General features: G+C 35.8%; 1 protein-coding gene across 14 annotated transcripts in view; it reads right to left on the reverse strand.

The window, feature by feature from the left end:
• Positions 1 to 19,686, reverse strand: part of TRIM37 (tripartite motif containing 37) — a 244,159-nt gene that overhangs the window by 193,453 nt on the left and 31,020 nt on the right. For 10 of the 14 annotated variants that reach the window (XM_072747599.1, XM_072747602.1, XM_072747601.1 and 7 more), the window contains 4 exons: positions 14,566 to 14,690; positions 9,084 to 9,134; positions 7,647 to 7,728; positions 2,269 to 2,345 (listed from right to left, as the gene is read on the reverse strand). In XM_072747599.1, coding sequence (XP_072603700.1) covers positions 2,269 to 2,345; positions 7,647 to 7,728; positions 9,084 to 9,134; positions 14,566 to 14,690 — 335 coding nt within the window. Of the gene's footprint in view, positions 1 to 2,268; positions 2,346 to 7,646; positions 7,729 to 9,083; positions 9,135 to 14,565; positions 14,708 to 19,686 lie in introns of all 14 variants that reach the window. The other 4 variants (XM_072747605.1, XM_072747607.1, XM_072747606.1 and 1 more) reach the window with 1 other exon arrangement.

Consider the following 19,686-nt stretch of genomic DNA (forward strand, 5'->3'; position numbering starts at 1 on the left):
TCCTTTACATCTTTCATATCTCTACTCAACTTTTGAAAAAATGGAAAAATTATAAAAATTGCCTTAAATGGCTTTTTTAAGAATACAATTGTCTTTTTTAAGACCTACAGACTTCAAAAAAGGCAAACAATACAAGTTTTCTCATCAATTATTTTGCTTTAGAATAAAATATATTAAAAGGTTTATTTTTAAGGGAACTAATAAAAATTAATTTGCTTTAATTTCTAATTCATAAAACATCAACAGAAATAACCCAAATGAAGAAAAATAGTTATTGCTCAATTTTGAATGATTATTCTCCCCATTATTATGTTTTCCTGCCTCTTTACATGTCAATTAATCCTTGACTGAAAAGGTATTGTAAATCTGATTTTGATGGATGCAGGATAAATTTTGACCTTATAAATTTTCTTGAGCTTTGCTCTGGGATGCAGATTCGTTACCCGGAAACAATCTGATCCTTTCAGGTCCTTCTTTTATTCTTTTATCTGTTAATGGGTTGGGAGCACTGCTCAGTCTAGGACTCACTGTTCTCCACTACTGAAGCAAAAATTTCCTGAATACTTTACTTAGTGCCCCATGAATTATAAGTTTCTCCACTACAGTAGTGAGAACAACATAGTTATTGCCTTTTATGAGCATCAGGCACCACTCCCTTTAATCTTTCAGATGGTTCTTTCCCCAACCTCAGGGAGTTTCCTCACATGTATGCTCTGATCAGTACTCTGTGAATACTTAAGGGAATCCTCCACACATCTCTGGAGTTCTCTGTGCAGATCTCTTTCTGGAATTCTATCCAATACATTCTAGCTGCACTAGTCTTCCTGGACACTCAGCACTACCTCCTCAAACTCAGGGAATCTGTCGGAATCTACCTCAGTTCTCCCTCCCTATGTTATGGCCTAATAAAAACTCTTTCAAGGTGGTAAGCTGAGGCAATCACACAGCTTATTTGTCTATTTCTTATCACTAAGTAACTTTCATTTGTTGCCTAACGTCCATTATCTAGAAAATGTTGCTTTTCTTCTTTATTTGATTGTTGCAGCAGAAAGGGTTATCTTTCATTACACTCTATTATAGCTAGAAACAGACATCTCATACCAAACCAACACATTTTAGTGCAATAGAGTAAAATAAAATTCACTGACATGACTCTAGATTCCACATTACAAATTACATTTAATGAATACAATTTGTTCAACTTCTGTGTAATATCAAAAATAATTCACAATGATCTAAAACTGCTTTTCTAAACGTTCCTTTAGCAAAAAGTAGATTATAAAGGTTTCCAAGAACTGGGGAGAAGGGGAAATGAGATGTGACAGCTAATGGGTCTCTCCATGGAGTGATGAAAATGTTCTGAAATTAAGTATCAGTGTTAGTTATAGCACTCACTGGATATACTAAAATCTACTGAATTGTGCACTTATTTGTTTTTTTTTTTTTTAAAGATTTTATTTATTTATTCATAGAGATGCAGAGAGAGAGAGAGGGGCAGAGACACAGGCAGAGGGAGAAGCAGGCTCCACGCAGAGAGCCCGACGTGGGACCCGATCCAGGGTCTCCAGGATCACGCCCTTGGCTGCAGGTGGCGCTAAACCGCTGCGCCACCAGGGCTGCCCTATGCACTTATTTGTAAGGTTAATATTATAGTATATGAATTGTACCTCATCAAAAAACCGCTTTTTCCAACTAACTACCCATGATATTCAAAATCTGTGAGGCTAGATTTTAAACATTTGCTGCAACCAAAATAACTTATTGCAACAAAAATGAATAGAAGCCAATGTGAGGATCCAGTTGTCTTTCTTAATGCCATACATTAAGAGATTTCCCAAAACGCAAAATAATACAAGTTTTCTTGCCAAGTATTATTTTGCTTTAGAAAAATAGGTATCTTTCACAAGAATGTTATTTATGTTAGTATGCAATAGGTTATTATTTTTAAGTGAACATATAAAACTTTTTAAAATAAAAAAAAATTTTAAGTTTTCTCAGTTTGAATTTCTAACTCAGAAAATATCAACAGATAGAATCCGTTAAGACATGCACACACACATGCACACAGACACACACCTCTTTGGGGTTTACAATAAAATTTAAGAGTATCAAGAGTCTTTAAAGGCATCGAGTTTGAGAACTGCCAGGGGTTCAATTATCAGTACACATCTTTACAGACATAACAATAATTAACAATAGTTAATAAAAAATCCTAAGAGGAATGTATGTAAAGACACACTTAAGACTGTTATTTATTACATGTCTTACTTGGAAGTTTCAGGTAAGCCAGCTGACAGTTCCAGAAACACAGACAAGTAGTAACCACGAACAACTCCATTTCCATCCTTAAAAAAAGGAAAGAGTCAACTATACTTCAATAAATAAAAAAAGAGAGAGATGTTACACAGATACAAATTCTAGATCAACTTAAACGTAAAAAACTAAGCCACAATGAAACAAACACAGATTAATATCTCATATTTGGATTGGGAAATACTTCTAAGCTTAAAAGCAGTGACAGAGATAATAAAAAAACAAAACAGATTTGAGTCTATAACAATTTAAATCTTTTCAACATTAAAAAAACCCACAAAAATATTAGGGCATTTCAAAGGAAACTGTCAACAACTATGATAAGAGTTCTAACATACGGGCAGCCCTGGTGGCTCAGCGGTTTAGCACCACCTTCAGCCCAGGGCCTGAGCCTGGAGACCCAAGATCAAGTCCCACATCAGGCTCCCTGCATGGAGCTTCTCCCTCTGCCTGTGTCTCTGCCTCTCTCTCTGTGTGTCTCTCATGAATAAATAAATGAAATATTAAAAAAAAAAAAAAGAGTTCTAACATATACAAAACTCTTAAATATCAGCCTCCAAGAAAAGTGAAACACCAAAGAAAAATATGGAAAAAAAAAAACCCGACAAGGTAGGAGACAAAAAACAATATTTAATATAAAAAATGAGTAAAACAGAAAAAAGGTAACACTTGATGTTGAAAGTAATCTAATTTCTATATAACGTGTTTATGTTAGGATTCCATATAAAAAGTCTGTATGAAGATTAAGTTGTGTAAATTTATATTACAGAGATGTTCAGAAAGACACTAACTCCCTTCTCTGTTTCTCCAGTAGTTTGCCCACATTTACCTTTTTTAATGACTATCATCATTGTAACTACATATATAAACATTTGTTTCACCAACCAGACTGTAAGGACTGAGGAAAGGATTCTTATTATTCATCTCCAGTATCTCTTGGGATATGACTTACTAACCCCTTCATTTCTAGGCCACTTTGCTCCAAAAAGTCTCGAGGAAGCTTTCAGGGTTAGACAAGATAATTCTTCAATACTAAAAAATAAATGAATCATCAAATGACACAAAAAATTACACATTGTGTGACCCCATTATATGTTCTGGAAAAGCAAAACTATACTGACAGAGGGGCTAGGAAGAGAGAAAGAAGGGATTAGTTTAAAAGACAAATCAGATAACATTTGGGAATAATAAAAACCTGACTGTGGTAATCATCATATGACTATGTTTGTCAAAACTTGCTAAAATTATTAAGTTTTATGGAATATAGTCTATATCACAAATTATGCTCATTTTAAAAATCAGTAAAAAAAAGTTGTTATAATTTGGGGTGCCTGAGTGGCTCAGTTAGTTCAGCATCTGAAGTTCAGATTTGTAAGTTCAAGTCCATGCTGGGTGTGGAGCCTACTTAAAAATAAATAAATAAATAAGTAAATGAATGAATGAATGAATGAATAAATAAATAACTATTAAAAAAATTGATATACTTGTTCTAATGGCTGAACTTATTTCTTCTAAATTATATTACTAGAACAATTCCCCTGGAATAAATTAAACAGAATAAACATTTTTACTCCTGATCTTTATCAGCTCATATTAGAAATTTCTTTTTTTATTGATCATAATTTTAAGGAAAATGTTTTACTACCTTATGTATGTGCCAGATCCAACAACAACAAAAAACTAGCTTTAAGATTTTTCATAAGGCAGAGGATTTTAAAAATATTGCAGCAATGGCAATATAGTTTACATAACTCTCTAAATCCAAACAGAAAACACAAAAACAAAAGTAATTGGACAGAAAACCCAAAAGCTCACCAAGAACATTTATAACAAACCAGATGATAGATTATCTCTACAATTCCCAAAATACAAGCAGATAAAAATATATCAATTACAATAAAAAAAAAATTACAATCATTAAGACTAGTATGATATAAACATCTGCATGGGAGAAAGGACCTCTCCTTTCTTAATGCTACGGTGCATTTAATGAACCAGATAACAGGAAAACCACAAAATGGCAGTTAGCCACCGAAAAGCCTCCCAAACCAAATACAATAGCTGAAAATGGAATGGGCTGCTCAATGGATTACCGATGGGAGTACAAGGAGGCCTTACATTAAAAACTCTGAGAATTAAAAAAAAAAAAAAAAAAAAACTCTGAGAATTAAATGCAGTCAGGTCACTCTAAACTCTTGTAAATGAATACACAAGCACCTTTCAAGACAGGTCTCAAATTATGAATAAAGTGCTAAAAGTGAAATAAAAATTAAATAGCAGAGAAATAATAAAAGCAAAGAAGGGCAGAGCTAGGACATCTCTCAGAAAATAAGGCACAGTAGTTATTTTTGATTGCCTTATCACACTGGATAGCTCTATGCAAACGAAACTGGGTCCCTAGTTCATGTACAAAATTAACTCAAAATGGATCAAAGATCTAAATGTAAGTCCTAAAACTATAAAGCTTTTAAAAGAAAACAGAAGCTTTAGGACATTAAATTTGATAAGGAGGGGATGCCTGGGTGGCTCAGCGGTTGAGCGTCTGCCTTTGGCTCAGGGTGTGATCCCAGATTCTTGGGATTGAGTCCCGCATCGGGCTCCTTGCATGGAGCCCCTCCCTCTGCCTGTGTCTCTGCCTCTCTTTCTATGTCTCTCATGAATAAATAAACAAAATCTTAATTAGATAAGGATTTCCTGGCTATGAAGCCAAAACCAGACAAATTGAACTACATCAAAATTTAAAACTTCTGTGCATCAAATGTCAAAAGGAACCTATGGAATGGGAGAAAATATATGTAACTCATGTATCTAATAAGGGGTCAATATTCAGAATATATAAAGAACTCCCACAACTCAACAACAACTAAATTTTCAAATGGGCAAAGGACTGGAGTACACATTTCTCCAAACAGGATATACAAATGGTCAACAAGCATATGAAAAGATGCTCGATATTACTAATCAATAGGGAAGCATAAACCAAAACCAAATTATCACCTCATGCCCATCAGAATGACTACTCTCAAACAAACAGAGAACAGGAACGCCTGGGTAGCTCAGCGGTTGAGTTGTCTGCCTTTGGCTCAGGGCGTGATCCTGGAGTCCCAGGATCGAATCCCACATCAGGCTCCCTGCATGGAGCCTGCTTCTCTCACTGTCTGTTCACAGCAGCACTATCCACTATGGCTAAGAGGTAGAAGCAACCCAGTGTCAATCAAGAGATGAAGGGATAAACAAAGTGTAGTATATGATCAAACTGACAGTAGAATTAAGAGTTCCTATCCTGAGATATTTGTGTCTGTCAGGTAAAATAAAGCAAATGAGTAACTGATATGAGCTGATATGAGATATTCTAATTCTGTAACTTCCAAAAGATTAAAGAAGTAGGATTCCTACAGTGCAAGGAAACACAGGTGTAATAGGAGATTAGGTAAAAAACAAACAAACAAACAAAAAAAAACAAAAAACTATAATCCTGAATTTTTTTTTGTTTTTGTTTTTTTAAAGATTTTATTTATTATTCATGAGAGACAGAGATTGAGAGAGAGAAAGGGAGAGGCAGAGACATAGGCAGAAGGAGAAGCAGGCTCCATGCAAGGAGCCCAAGGTGGGACTCGATCCTGGGTCTCCAGGACCACGCCCTGGGCTGAAGGTGGCGCTAAACCGCTGAGCCACGGGGGCTGCCTTTATCACTCAATTTGATGTTTAACTTAAAACTGCTCTAAGAAATAAAAGTATATTAAATAAATTTAAGATAAATAAATGCAGATTTCCCCGTTTACAAATACTCACATATATTAATCTATGTATTTCCTACCTCTGTCCACTAAGGAGGCCTAGAAACTGTCACCAACTTGGTATAAACAAGCATCCCTCGTAGTTTAGTTTTGAAATACCACTTCCCCACTGAAAGGAATCAGGACTCTTTGAATAAAATGGCCAATTCCAGATATGGAGTAGGAAATGTATGAGATGAGCCTAGAGCATCTTGCCATGTTGGAGTAAAAGGAAACTACTAGAGTCACCATTAGGGACTTTAAGGGTCAGAGCAAAGTAACAAAGCAGTCAACTTAAAGAGCTTATATATGTATAAATCTCTGAGTTCATAATGACATTTTTTAAAAAACCCAGTTGATCACTTCCAGAAAATAATAAGGAAAATTGGTAAATAACAGGAACAAATCCTGTTTCTTCTTTATGAACTATAATAGTAGGTAACCAAATAATAGATAATGGGAAGCTTCTCCTAGAAAAATATCTTTATAAAAGTATTACAATAAATGAAAAATGAGAATATCTCTATTTTACAACATATGTAGGCAATGAGCATTGATAATGGCCAGTATCACAAAAAAAAGAGATGGAACTAGACATGATGGGTTAAAAATACACTACTGCTTATACTCTTTTCATCAGAATCAATTATACATCTCATCATACCACTGCATCTAGCTCCCACTTTACAGAAAATACCTAGGTCAAAGAAACATAATGAAATGCACTGTAAGTATGCAATGCACATACATGTATTTTTTTATGGCTTTCTGTATCTATATTTTTATTTTAAAAAAAGACTTTTAAAATAAGTATTTTAAACATGTCTTCTAAAAAGAAGTATCTTCCTAGAAGCAAGAAATAGAATTCAGTAAGTTCAAGATTCATACTGTTCACATTTAACTCATTTTTTGGTTACCCTTAGTAATAAATATGTCCTAAAAAAAAAAAAAAAGTGGGATCCCTGGGTGGCGCAGCGGTTTGGCGCCTGCCTTTGGCCCAGGGCGCGATCCTGGAGACCCGGGATCGAATCCCACATCGGGCTCCTGGTACATGGAGCCTGCTTCTCCCTCTGCCTGTGTCTCTGCCTCTCTCTCTCTCTGTGACTATCATAAGTAAATAAAAATTAAAAAATAAATAAATAAAAAATAAAAATAAATTTAAAAAAAGTCATTAACTTTTGTTACTCCACTAAAAAAGTGAACCAAGAAGCATCTCTCTTCTGCTATATGGAATACTGCCTAATTCATGAATTGCTTAAAAAAAAAAAAAACCACATAGATGTTCAAATTAAAAAAAAAAAAAAAGTGGGGGCTCCAGCGTGGCTCATTCAGTTAAGCATTCAACTCTTGATTTTGGCTCAGGTCATGAGACCAAGCCCTACGTTGGGCTCTGAGGTGGGTGTGGAGCCTGCTTGAGATTCTTTCTCTCCCTCTGCCCCTCAACCCTTGCTTGCTCTGTCTCTCTCTCAAAAAAAAAAAGGGGGGGGGGGGACCAGCATGCTACAGAACTCTGAAAGACCTTGGTTTCAAAATTTATTAGAAATATGAAAAACTTACTGGGTAAACTTTTAACCTCCAACAAAGTCCTGAAACTTGAAGAGGTGGACTGTAAACAGGGTCTGCTCTCTGACGCAAAGTGCTGAAGTAAAAGAAAACCAACCAAATCCCAAGATCAAAACGGTTGTGAAAAAACAGCAGGCAAAACCAACTCCAAGCACATTTTTTAACTTATTTGTAGCCTTAAACAAGTAAATGAAGGTCAATGAACAAATTGAGATTCTGCTGTATAAATTTATATATACTTACACTCTGAAACAAAAGAAAATTTAATGATACTGAAATATTCAGCAGTATCTTCAGTTTCAGGTTTAAAAAAAATTCTCAAAACTGCAACATTCAAGGGGCACCTAGGTGGCTCAGTTAAGTGTCTGACTTCAGCTCAGGTCATGATCTCAGGGTTCTGGATAAAGCCTTGTGTCAGGTTCCCTGCTCTGTGGAGAAATTTGCTTCTCTCTCTCTCTCTCTTTGAGATTGAGTCCCACTTCGGGCTTCATGCTCAGCAGGGAGTGTGCTTGTCCCCTTTCCCTCTCCCTTTGCCCCTTCCCGTTTGTGTGCACTCTCTAACAAAATCCTTAAAAAAAAATAAATAAATAACACTGTGGCATTCAAAGGAAAAGGAGAATATAAAAATAAAACCAAGTGTCCTGAATTTAATTACCACCTCAACAAGCAATCTTTCACCATTAAAGAAAAGAAAAAAACATGTCTCTTCTTCATATCCCTGTAGTACAATTATCCTTTTCTTATATAGAAAAACTTAAGAAATGTGCTAACTCTTAATATATGTGGAGATATCCTCAGAAAGTTTATATATTTTAGCCACAAAATTATCCCATAAGACAAATGGGAAGTGGTAATAGTCTCACAGTTTGGCCTTATATTGATGGTCATCATCATCTCCTGGAATTTCTCTCCCCAAGGAAAAGTCTTTTATTTCTTGGTTCTCCATTTCCAAGCGGTCTTTGAAGATAGGTCCCTTAAGATCTTTGTGTTCTAAGATCCTTGCTTCTAATCTTAGAGAAAATGCAGTAAAAGCTAACAAAATAACTTACAAGTTACAAAGCCTACAAATTTCTTACAATAATGTCCTCTCATCCATAATATCTCACTTTCAGCTAAGATAAATGGGCTCCTTCCCACCCCTCTTATTTCTGAGGATGGGTGGTAGGGCCCAACGACTTTAATAATCCCTTTTGCCCCACCTTAGCAAAGGCTAAGTGGATCCTCAGCTTTAAAGAAATGGTTCCTTTTCCCAGACCAGAGAAGCAGTATGTCCTGAAGATATAATACAATTCAGACAAATGACCTATATGTTTCTAATATGAAACTTTTTCTTCTAAGATTACATATGGAGTGACACAGTTCATTAGGTTTGCATCCTACCCGGGAATGATACCTTCCTGTATAAAACTTGAGTTGTCAAAAAACTCTTACCTGAAATTTTCTAGAACAAAAGTTGCTGAATCATAAGATGGTACTAATTCACTAAAAAGCAAAAAGGAAAAAAATTATTTGGCTTATTAAGTTTAAAGTTTTACTTAGTTAAAAACCAAAGTTAAGTCCCTTGGTAAGATCTTTAAAATGCTGTTAAACTAAGTCCCTAAGAAACAGTGTTAAATCCTTAATTAAACCATTAAATCAGTGGAATTCATAAACCATCAAAAGCTGACATCAAAAGTTCACAATTAGAGACTCAACAAATACTTTATAGTTGGTTTTTTTTAGAAACAATATATGATTAAATATTAAAATAGCATATGAAGCTTTCGAAAGTATTCAAGGAAACAGGGAAAGGAAGAAATGAGTGCCTAGGCTGGAAACCTAAAATATGAAATAGATATAAACAGGTTTAAAAAAAGTCAAAAGAAACAACAAAAGGCATCACAATAAATCTGAAAACTTCCTTCTCTAGAACAAATTATGAGGAATATTGACATTCTTAAATATTTTAAGTCCTTACTATATTAAAAATATTTACTAGCAAATAAATCTATACGATTTTGTAGAGTAAGAATACATAATCACATGGGGGCAAACAGAGTGGATAAGCATATTAACAGTTTCTTGACACGGCAAGATTACCGCAGGCAACTTAAAGCTCCATACAGTCTTCTCCAAAGAGAACTGAGCTACACAAAACCACAGGATATACCCTTAGATCATGTGAATAGTTTTTTCTCAAATTGTCATTTGAACACCTCAAAAGTTAGAGTCAGTAAAACATTTACGATAAAAACACTATTGTAGATAATATACATAGTATTATATATTTAGTAAATAAAATTATAAATTTACCAAAAAGATCTACTGCAAGCCATCTCACTACATCTTCAGATATATCTTCTAAAGTTTAATTCATGAAAATTTATTACCAAAATAAGATATAACATCTATAGCATTTTCATACTGTGACAGTGCCTAAAAAAAAAAATCAGTGATTTGCCAGAAAAACACAGCATAGATTTAAAAATATATTACTTGTGGGGGAGGGAGGGCACTGCCTAAGTGGCTCAGTCGGTTGAGCATCCACCTCTTATTTTCAGCCCAAGTCATGATCTCAAGGCCATGTGACTGGTGTCTGTGTGAAGTTGTCTCTCTCTCCCTTTGTCCCTACCCCTGGTCCTGGTCCTGGTCCTGTGAGCGTGCTTCTCTCTCTCTCAAAGAAGTAAAATTTTTAAAAATACATAATGTTTATTTCATGGTAAGTATGTACAGATAAATACCTTGTATCTTTTTCATAGTAAGTAGATGAAGTTTATCCTGCAAGAGTTAACTATATAGCTACTATCCTACTGTCAAGCACCTCTTGGGGATCCCTGGGTGGCTCAGCGGTTTAGCACCTGCCTTCAGCCCAGGGCATGATCCTGGAGTCCTGGGATCCAGTCCTGGGAGCATTAAACAGGATGCATTATACAGCTGACCCTTGAACAACATAAGTTTGAATTGTATAGGCTCACTCATAATCAGATATTTTTCAATATAACATGGTACAGCAAATGTATTTTCTCTTATGATTTTCTTTTCTCTAGCTTACTTTATAGTAAGAATATAGTATATAATACATACACCATGCAAAATATGTCTTAATCAACTTTATGTTATCGATAAGGCTTCTGGTTAGCAGTAAGCTATCAGCAGTTAAGTTTTTAGAGAATCAAAAGTATGTGTTGGGATGCCTGGGTGGCTCAGTTGTTGGGCATATGCCTTCAGTTCAGGGCGTGATTCTGGAGTCCTGGGATCATGTCTCACATCAGGCTCCCTACATGGAGCCTGCTTTTCCGCCTTCTGCCTATGTCTCTGCCTGTTTCTCTGTCTCTTGCGAATAAATAAATAAAATCTTTAAAAAAAAAAGGTGTATGTGGATTTTCATATGCTCAGGAACCAGCATTCCCACACTGTTCAAAGGTCAACTGTAATCCATTAACAAATATTGGATTTTAAAATACAACTCTCGGTATCCCTGGGTGGCACAGCGGTTTGGCGCCTGCCTTTGGCCCAGGGCGCGATCCTGGAGACCCAGGATCGAATCCCACATCAGGCTCCCGGTGCATGGAGCCTGCTTCTCCCTCTGCCTGTGTCTCTGCCTCTCTTTCTCTCTCTGTGTGACTATCATAAATAAAAATAAAAAAATAAAAAATAAAAAAAATAAAAAAAATACAACTCTCCACTATTTAATATGTAATGAATTTAATTACATATTAATATGTAATGTATATGCAGTAAGATTATTATTTCTTCCTCTGTGTCCCCTGTGTAGCACCTACAACAGTGCTGAACATGTAGATGGTCTTAAGTAAATAACAGTGTACTTGTTCAGTGACCTTTATTCTCCATAATGGAACTTAAGGGAATCCAGTCCCAGGACCACAAACCTTAGGAACATTCACCACTGCTTTTGCACAACTAATATTTGATCCGTAAATTAATGTCAATAAGTGTTGGCCTTTCTTATTTGGATCTCTACTATGCTGATACAAGGCATCAACAGATGAACACCTGCTTCCTGTATTTTGCAATCCATAAACTGAGTTTCTTTAACAACTACAGTTAAGTTACAAGCCAAACTCTCCAGTAAGGCAGTAATAAGCATTACTGGGGAGAGAGAGAGTCCTTCCTAAGGTGAACTTTATCCATGAAAAGCTCCTTAATTGTCATACATTTTTGTTTTCTAAATTTTTGGTGGTTTCCTCTTTATTGATGTTCCTCCTACTTTCTACTCCCTTGCTCCCTGCCTCCCCAATTTCAGTCCATTCCATCTACACCCAAAAATGAAGGTAATGAAAAGGAAGGGACTTGCTGGGGTTCTGAGCCACTTGGGCAGTTAGGAACAGAAAGCAAAACAATTAGAGGATATAAGAGTGATTGACAAGAAGTCTAATGCAGAGGTGCCTGCCTAATGAGCTGCTGCAAGCAGCATCAGCATAGGAGTTTATCTCTATCTACAGTTCCCGAACTTTAGCACAGAATTACTCAGGATGCCCAAGATTCATTTTTCAGACACCATCATCAAAGATGATCAAGGAAGAGGCCTACGAATTTGTATTTTGACAAACACCACGGGTGGTTCTGAAATAAGTGATCTATGCACCATACTTTGATATGAAAAACATTTATCTTTATGTATGGTATTTATGTCAAAACTTATATTTCATTCCACTAGTGATAGAATGGTTCAGAAAAGGTATTTTTTAAAACTGAAATGACTGACCGTGTTATCAAAGAGGTAGCCTTGAGATACTGGTGAACATCCTTAGTTCACCCAAATCTACTTAACAATAGTAAATACCAAGTCCTTTTAATAACATTTAGTGCTTGATTAAAATAGGAGTATTAAAAAAAATAAAAAAAAAAATAGGAGTATTATATCTGGTTTGTTAATTCAGAGAGAAATGAAGACTTACTGGTCAGTGAGAACTACCTGAGTTCTGGTTGTCAAAAGAAATTTCCCTTCTGTTTATAGGACTGTGGGTGGTCCAGTTACATCAGTGATTCTAAACCAGGGGCAGTTTTGCTCCCAGAAAGCATTTGGCAATGTCTGGAATTTTTGTCACAACTGTAAAGGAAAAGGTGCTACTGGGATACTGATAAACACCCTACAATAAACAACAAAGCTTCCTCAACCCCACAAAGAATTATCCTGATCAACAATGCCAAGGTTGAAGAACCCTGGTTCACACTATACCGTCTAGTAACATCAATGCCCATCGGAGGGGATCACATATTAAAGAAAAAAGAAAAAGCAGTTAAACACATATACCTTTTTAAAACAAAGGCTATTTCCTAAAGGTAACACAGCTCTCAACATGCTAGAAAGACATGGCAATATTCCATAAACTATCTTTAAAGTCTAAGATGGACTAAAATCTGTTGTACTGATTTCTTCTGAGACAGTGGTTTAACCTCTCATCTTAGGAAATACGGAGATTTTAAAAAGAACAAAATACAAATGAAATGCCTTACTGTACCCAATGTTATGGACTGAATTTTGTCCCCCAACATTTGTATATTAAGGCTCTAACCCCCAACATATTTGGAGACAGGACTTTTAGGGCAGCAATTAAAGTTAACGGAAGTTATAAGGGTGGGAGGGAGCCTAACTCAATAAAGTTCATGTCCTTAGAAGAGGAAAAGACACCAGACACTAATCTCTGTGCTTGAAAGAAAAGGTCTTATGAGGATGCAGGGAGAAGGTGGCTGTCTGCAAGCCAGCAAGAGGCCTCATCAGAAATCTAATTTCTGAGCACCTTCATCTTGGGACTTCTTGCCTCCAGAATTGTGAGAGAATAAACTTATGCAGTAGAAACCATCCAGTCTGTGGTATTTTTGTTATGGCAGTCCAAACAGTTTAATCCATCCAGGGATTTTATTTCAAGCAACCTGAGAGGTATGAGCTAGCACTTAAAATTTTCAAAAGAATCCAACTTAATCTAACATACTACATCTAATGTGAGGAACAACTGCTCTAACACCACATGCTTGAAAGAATGTGCTGTTCAAAAGAATTCTAAGACAACCCAAAATAAAAACTAAAACTATGCATAGAATGCAACCAAGTATTTCCTCCCACTACCTTTTATGATCTGAAGGTAACATCATGTCCCCTTCAGAATCTTTTGGCATTTCATCCATTTTCTGAGTTTTGTTTTTGGCAACATACATGTAAAACAATGTGTTACAGAGACAGAAGTAATCTCAAGAGGTAAATAAAAGAATGAACATACTACATCACGGATGGGCCTTGAGAGTACTATGCTAAGTAAAATAAGTAAGAGAAAGACAAATACCATATAATCTCACTTATATGTGTTATCTAAAAAAGGGGTCAGGAGGTATAACTTCCAGTTATTCTATAAGATAAATCACAGGAACATACTGTACAGCATGGGGACTATAGTAAACACTGTACTGCATATCCAAAAATTGCTAAGAAAAAAAAAAATAACCACAAAAGTTGCTAAGAGAGTACATCTTAAAAGTTCTCATTCCAAAAAAAAGGTTTTGTAACTGTTTATAGTGAGAGATGTTATCTAGACTTATTGTCGTGATCATTTTGCAATATTTACAAAGATCAAATCATTATGTTGTACACTTGGAACTAATATGAGGTTACTGCCAATTTTATCTCAATTTAAAAGAATGAACAGATACTGATAAAACTGAATTGGGATCAATTACTTTTTCTATAGAAGGTGACACTCTGGGAAGAAACTAACTCCTAATTCAAGATCCGCTCTTTGTAATCAAAAGCTAAGTCCACCAGAATTATTTTTAACCAGATTTACATGCATAACTAAAGTTCACCAGATGACATCATTTTAAGTAACACCCTGAAAACCATGGAGTTAAGAAAAATAATATTCTTTTGAAACAAGTATATGTATTTGCACATGAACTTCAAATGAAAAAACTGTCATACCTGGTAAAGTCTGGTGGAACAGGAGTGGTAACAAAGGAAGCCATGGGCTTTCGATGAACTTGCTGAAACATCATGAGGATCTCTGAGCTCTTAGATATCAACTCACTCTTACTACAAGACCGCAGCTGTGTGAGGAAAAAAACTGAATAAACAAAATTAATATTTAATGGCATCTCAAATCCTTAATAAAGAATAAAAATAGAAATTATTTTGGTTAGTAGGGACTGAGTGGCTCTGCTGGTTAGGCAGCTGACTCTCGATTCTGACTCAGGTCATAATCTCAAGGTCTTGGGATGGAGCCTTGAGTCAGTCAGCAGAGAGTGCTTTGTGCTCAGCAGAGAGTCTGTTGAGGACTCTCTCCCTCTCTCCCTTTGTCTCTCCTCCTGCTCACATGTGCTCTTTCTCTCTCTAAAATAAAATGAATCTTGGGATGCCTGGGTGGCTCAGCGGTTTAACGCCTGCCTTCAGCCCAGCGAGTAATCCTGGAGTCCTGGGATTGAGTCCCACATCAGGTTCCCTGCGTGGAGCCTGCTTCTCCCTCTGCCTGCGTCTCTGCCTCTCTCTCCATGTGTCTCTCATAAATAAATAAATAAATAAATAAATAAATAAATAAATAAATAAATAAAATCTTTAAAAATAATAAATCTTAAATTATTTGGTCTATATATTGAAAAAATGAGATAAAGAAAAACAGAATGACTTTCAAAGTGGTTTTGAGAGTTAAGAATCTACATAGAATCTAGGTTATTTCCACTCTAATAATAAAGTCATTGAACAAGCATATTTGATTTTAATGCATTTTTTTCTCCTTACATATTAGCATAAATCCAACTTTCAGCAACCACAAATATATTTTAGCCTGGCATAGTAAAGCTATTATATATATTAATGAGAAAACCTCTATAAGTCAAGAGCCCTCAAACAAAGATTTCTCAAACTGCATTCCAGGAGAGAAAGAGATGTTAAGATGTCCCACAGATGCGGGACGCCCAGGTGGCTCAGCGGTTAAGCATCTGACTTTGGCTAAGGTCGTGATCCTGGAGTTCCAGGATCAAGTCCCACATAGGCCTCCTTGCAGGGAGCCTGCTTCTCTCTGCCTGTATCTCTGCCTCTCTCTCTGTGTCTCATAAATAAATATTTTTTTTTAAAGTAACAGACACAAAGAAGTCTTAACCCATATCAATTTGGAAAACACTACTTTATCTAGTGCCAAAGGTAAAAACTGAGAAATTCAATTTTAGTAAAATAAACATGGTCGCTAAAAAGACTTTCAATTCAAGACAATCAATTTGAAGTCCTAATTCTGCCAAGCACTCATTATACGACTTTCAGAGTCTATTTATCTGTAAAACTGGAATAGTATCTACTGCTGCTTGCTTCACTGGGATTGTTATAACAATCACAAAGCCATTTGTGAGAAAGCTTTATGAACTGTTAAAGATTAAACTGTGTCTCCATCAAACTCCTATGTTAGGTCCTAACCCCTAAAAGCTCAGAGTGTAACTATTTTTGGAGATAAGGTCTTCAGAGAAGGACAGAGAAAGTAGCCATCTGCAAGAGACATCGCAGGGTAAAGCAAACCTGATGTCACTGATCTTGGACTTCCAGCCTCCAGAACCGTAAGAAAATAAATTTGTTGTTTAAGCCTCCTAGTCTGTGGTATTTTGTTATGGATGCCTTACCAAATTAATACACTATCAAATCTCATATAGATGATATTCATCACACGACACTATAACTAGGCTTATATCTTTAAAATGATAGTTGCAGATAGCTCATGAAGAATGATGATATGACCAGTATATGAAAAATATTAAAACTTATAGCTTTTGTTCAAATATTTACTGAATGCATATTAAGAATACCCTTCCTTGATCCCACTTTCTCCAAAGGTAATTCATTCAACTGAAGTTAATTATTGCTATTCACGTGTTTCCACATGTATTATGTATTTAGCGATGTTCTGAATATTTCTAGACTTTACATAAATACTATCAGGATATGTTACTACGTAGCCTACATCTTCTACTTACTAGTGTTTCTGGGATTTGTTTATTGATATTTAAGCAGTTTTAACTCATTTCAGCAGTTTTAAAGAACATCACTGCATGAATATAGTATAAGTTATTTTTCTCTATCAACGGACATATGGGTTGCTTCCCATTCTTCACTATTAAAAGTAACTCTGGGGACACCTGGGTGGGTCAGCAGTTGAGCACCTGCCTTCGGCCCAGGGCGTAATCCTGAAATCCCAGGACTGAGTCTCACATTAGGCTCCCTGCATGGAGCCTGCTTCTCTCTCTGCTTATGTCTCTGCCTCTCTCTGTGTCTCTCATGAATAAATAAATAAAATCTTTAATAATAAATAAATAAATATATGTATGTATGGGTATATATGTATGTATGTAACTCTGGAGCGAAGACCCTTGTGCATAGTTCCTTGTACACATATGCAACTTTCTCACATTATGTCTTGATATAGGACAAGAAACACAACTTTTTTTTTTTAATTCAGGAGTATGTTGGCTATTTGGGGGCCCTTTGCTCTTTTCATTTTAATACGGGAATTTTACCAAATTCTGAGAAAATTCATGTTGAAATAAAGACTGAACTGCACTTATAAGATTCAAGAGACTAGTACATTTGTAATACTGAATTTTCCTCTAGATAAATATATTGTAGTCCATAAAATATAACAGGCCACAGATCATTAAACATAACTGTTTGATATGCCTGCCATTAAGGAAAAAAAAAGTCATTATGGCTGTGCTGTATCTACTGTTAAAACACATCTCAAAAAAAAAAAAAAAACACATCTCATTTCAGATAGTATAACATACAACTGAGAACCAATGAAATATAGAATATTTTTTCACTCAATTCTTTCTTGTTTTATAATAGTGTGTACAAAGGTCTTCAACATCTTTTATTAAACTTATTCAAAATTCTTATTTTTTGTTACTATTTCTTTTTTTTGAAATATTTTTTCAATTTTGATTATTCCTGATATACAAAAACACTACTGATTTTTATGTCTTAAATATACATCCAGCAACCAAGATAAACTCACTAAAAAGGTGTAAGTTATATACTTTCTACATAGATAACCACATCCTCTGCAAAAACAAATTTTATCTCTTCCTTTCAATATATTTATACTCCACTTACACTACATTTATACTTAATACAGAGGACCAGAGCCTGGGTGGCTCAGTCAGTTAAACATCCGACTCGTTGTTTGGGCTCAGGTCATGATCTCAGGGTCATGGGATTGAGCCCATGTCAGGCTCCGAGCTCAGTGAGTAGTCTGCTTGAGATTCTCTCTCTCTCTAAAGTAAGTAAATAAATCTTAAAAAAAAAAAAAAAAAAAATACACAGGACCAGCACACTCAGAAGTGAAGCAACGATAGGAGGCAAACCTGGATTCTATATCAGAGAGCTTCTCATATTTTACACCATTTAGATTATTTCCTATAGACCTTTAAAATAAAGTTAATGTAATTCCCTTTTATTCCTAGTTTGCTAAGTAATTTGGCCCTGAATGAGGATCAAATATAATAATGTTGCTTTAAAAATTAATATTATCCCCCCAAAATTTAATATTACCCTATTCATTTCTACCCATATACTCATATATATATAAAGATTGTGCCCTTTATTTTTTTTTTTAAAGACTTTATTTATTTATGTGAGAGAGAGAGAGAGAGAGAGAGAGGCAGAGGGAGAAGCAGGCTCCACGCAGGGACACTGACTTGGGACTTGATCTCGAGCCTCCAGGATCAGGCCCTGGGCTGAAGGTGGCGCTAAACCACTGAGCCACCCGGGCTGCCCCGGTTTTTCCCTTTAAATTTTTATTTATTTATGATAATCACACAGAGAGAGAGAGAGAGAGAGAGAGAGAGAGAGAGAGAGAGAGAGGCAGAGACACAGGCAGAGGGAGAAGCAGGCTCCATGCACCGGGAGCCCGACGCGGGACTCGATCCCAGGTCTCCAGGATCGCGCCCTGGGCCAAAGGCAGGTGCTAAACCGCTGCGCCAACCAGGGATCCCCCAGTTTTTCCCTTTAATCTCAAGTTATAATCAGGAAGATTTTTCTGATAATGAAACATTCCTTTGATTAACCCTGCCTGGTCTTGCTTTTTTTTTTTTAAGATTTTATTTTTAAGTAGTCTTTACACCTAACATAGGACTTGAACTCACAACCCTAAGATTAAGAGTCACTTCACCAACTGAACCAGCCAGGCACCCTGTTCTTGCTTGTTTTCATAAATAGTCTACTGATTTGTCTGATAGTATATATTTAAGATTTTGGCATTTATGTTTACAATAAAATTGAGCTTCAATTTCCTTATATTGTTCTTATAACAACTGATTTTTTTTTTAAAGATTTTATTTATTTATTCATGGAAGACACAGAGAGAGAGAGAGAGAGAGAGAGAGAGAGAGAAGCAGAGACACAGGCAGAGGGAGAAGCAGGCTCCCTGCAAGGAGCCTGACGTGGGACTCGATCCTGGGTCTCCAGGATCACATCCTGGGCTGAAGGCAGCACTAAACTGCTGAGCCACCCAGGCTGCCCAGAACAACTGATTATTAATGTTACATCATCTCAAAGAATGATAGGTAGTACTTCTGTGTTTGCTAAAAAAAAATTACTTAAGACAGGAGACTGATATTTAAAGATCTGATAAAAATTTTCCCTTAGTCTGAATTTAATGCCTTTTGAAGAAGACTTATTACCAATAAAATTTACTTAATATTTCTTCTTTAAATTATATACTTTCTATGGGTGCCTGTGTAGCTCATTCAGTTAAGTGTCTGACTCTCAATCTCAGCTCAGGTTTTGACATCAGGGCCATGAGTTCAAGTTCACACAGGGCATGGAGCCAAAAAAATAAATAAATATTTTTTCCTTAAAATTATCCTCTTCATATAGATTCTACTTCAATAAAGTTGCTCATATTTGTGTTTACATATATATATATATAAACACAATGTAAATATTTACTTTTAAAAATTAAATTACAAAAAAAAATTAAATTTCTACTGTATTGGACACCTGGGTGGCTCAACAGTTGAGTGCCTCCCTTCAGCCCAGGATGTGATCCTAGAGTCCCGGGATCAA

The sequence above is a fragment of the Vulpes vulpes genome, chromosome 2 (genome assembly GCF_048418805.1).
Source record: "Vulpes vulpes isolate BD-2025 chromosome 2, VulVul3, whole genome shotgun sequence".
Lineage (NCBI taxonomy): Eukaryota > Metazoa > Chordata > Mammalia > Carnivora > Canidae > Vulpes > Vulpes vulpes.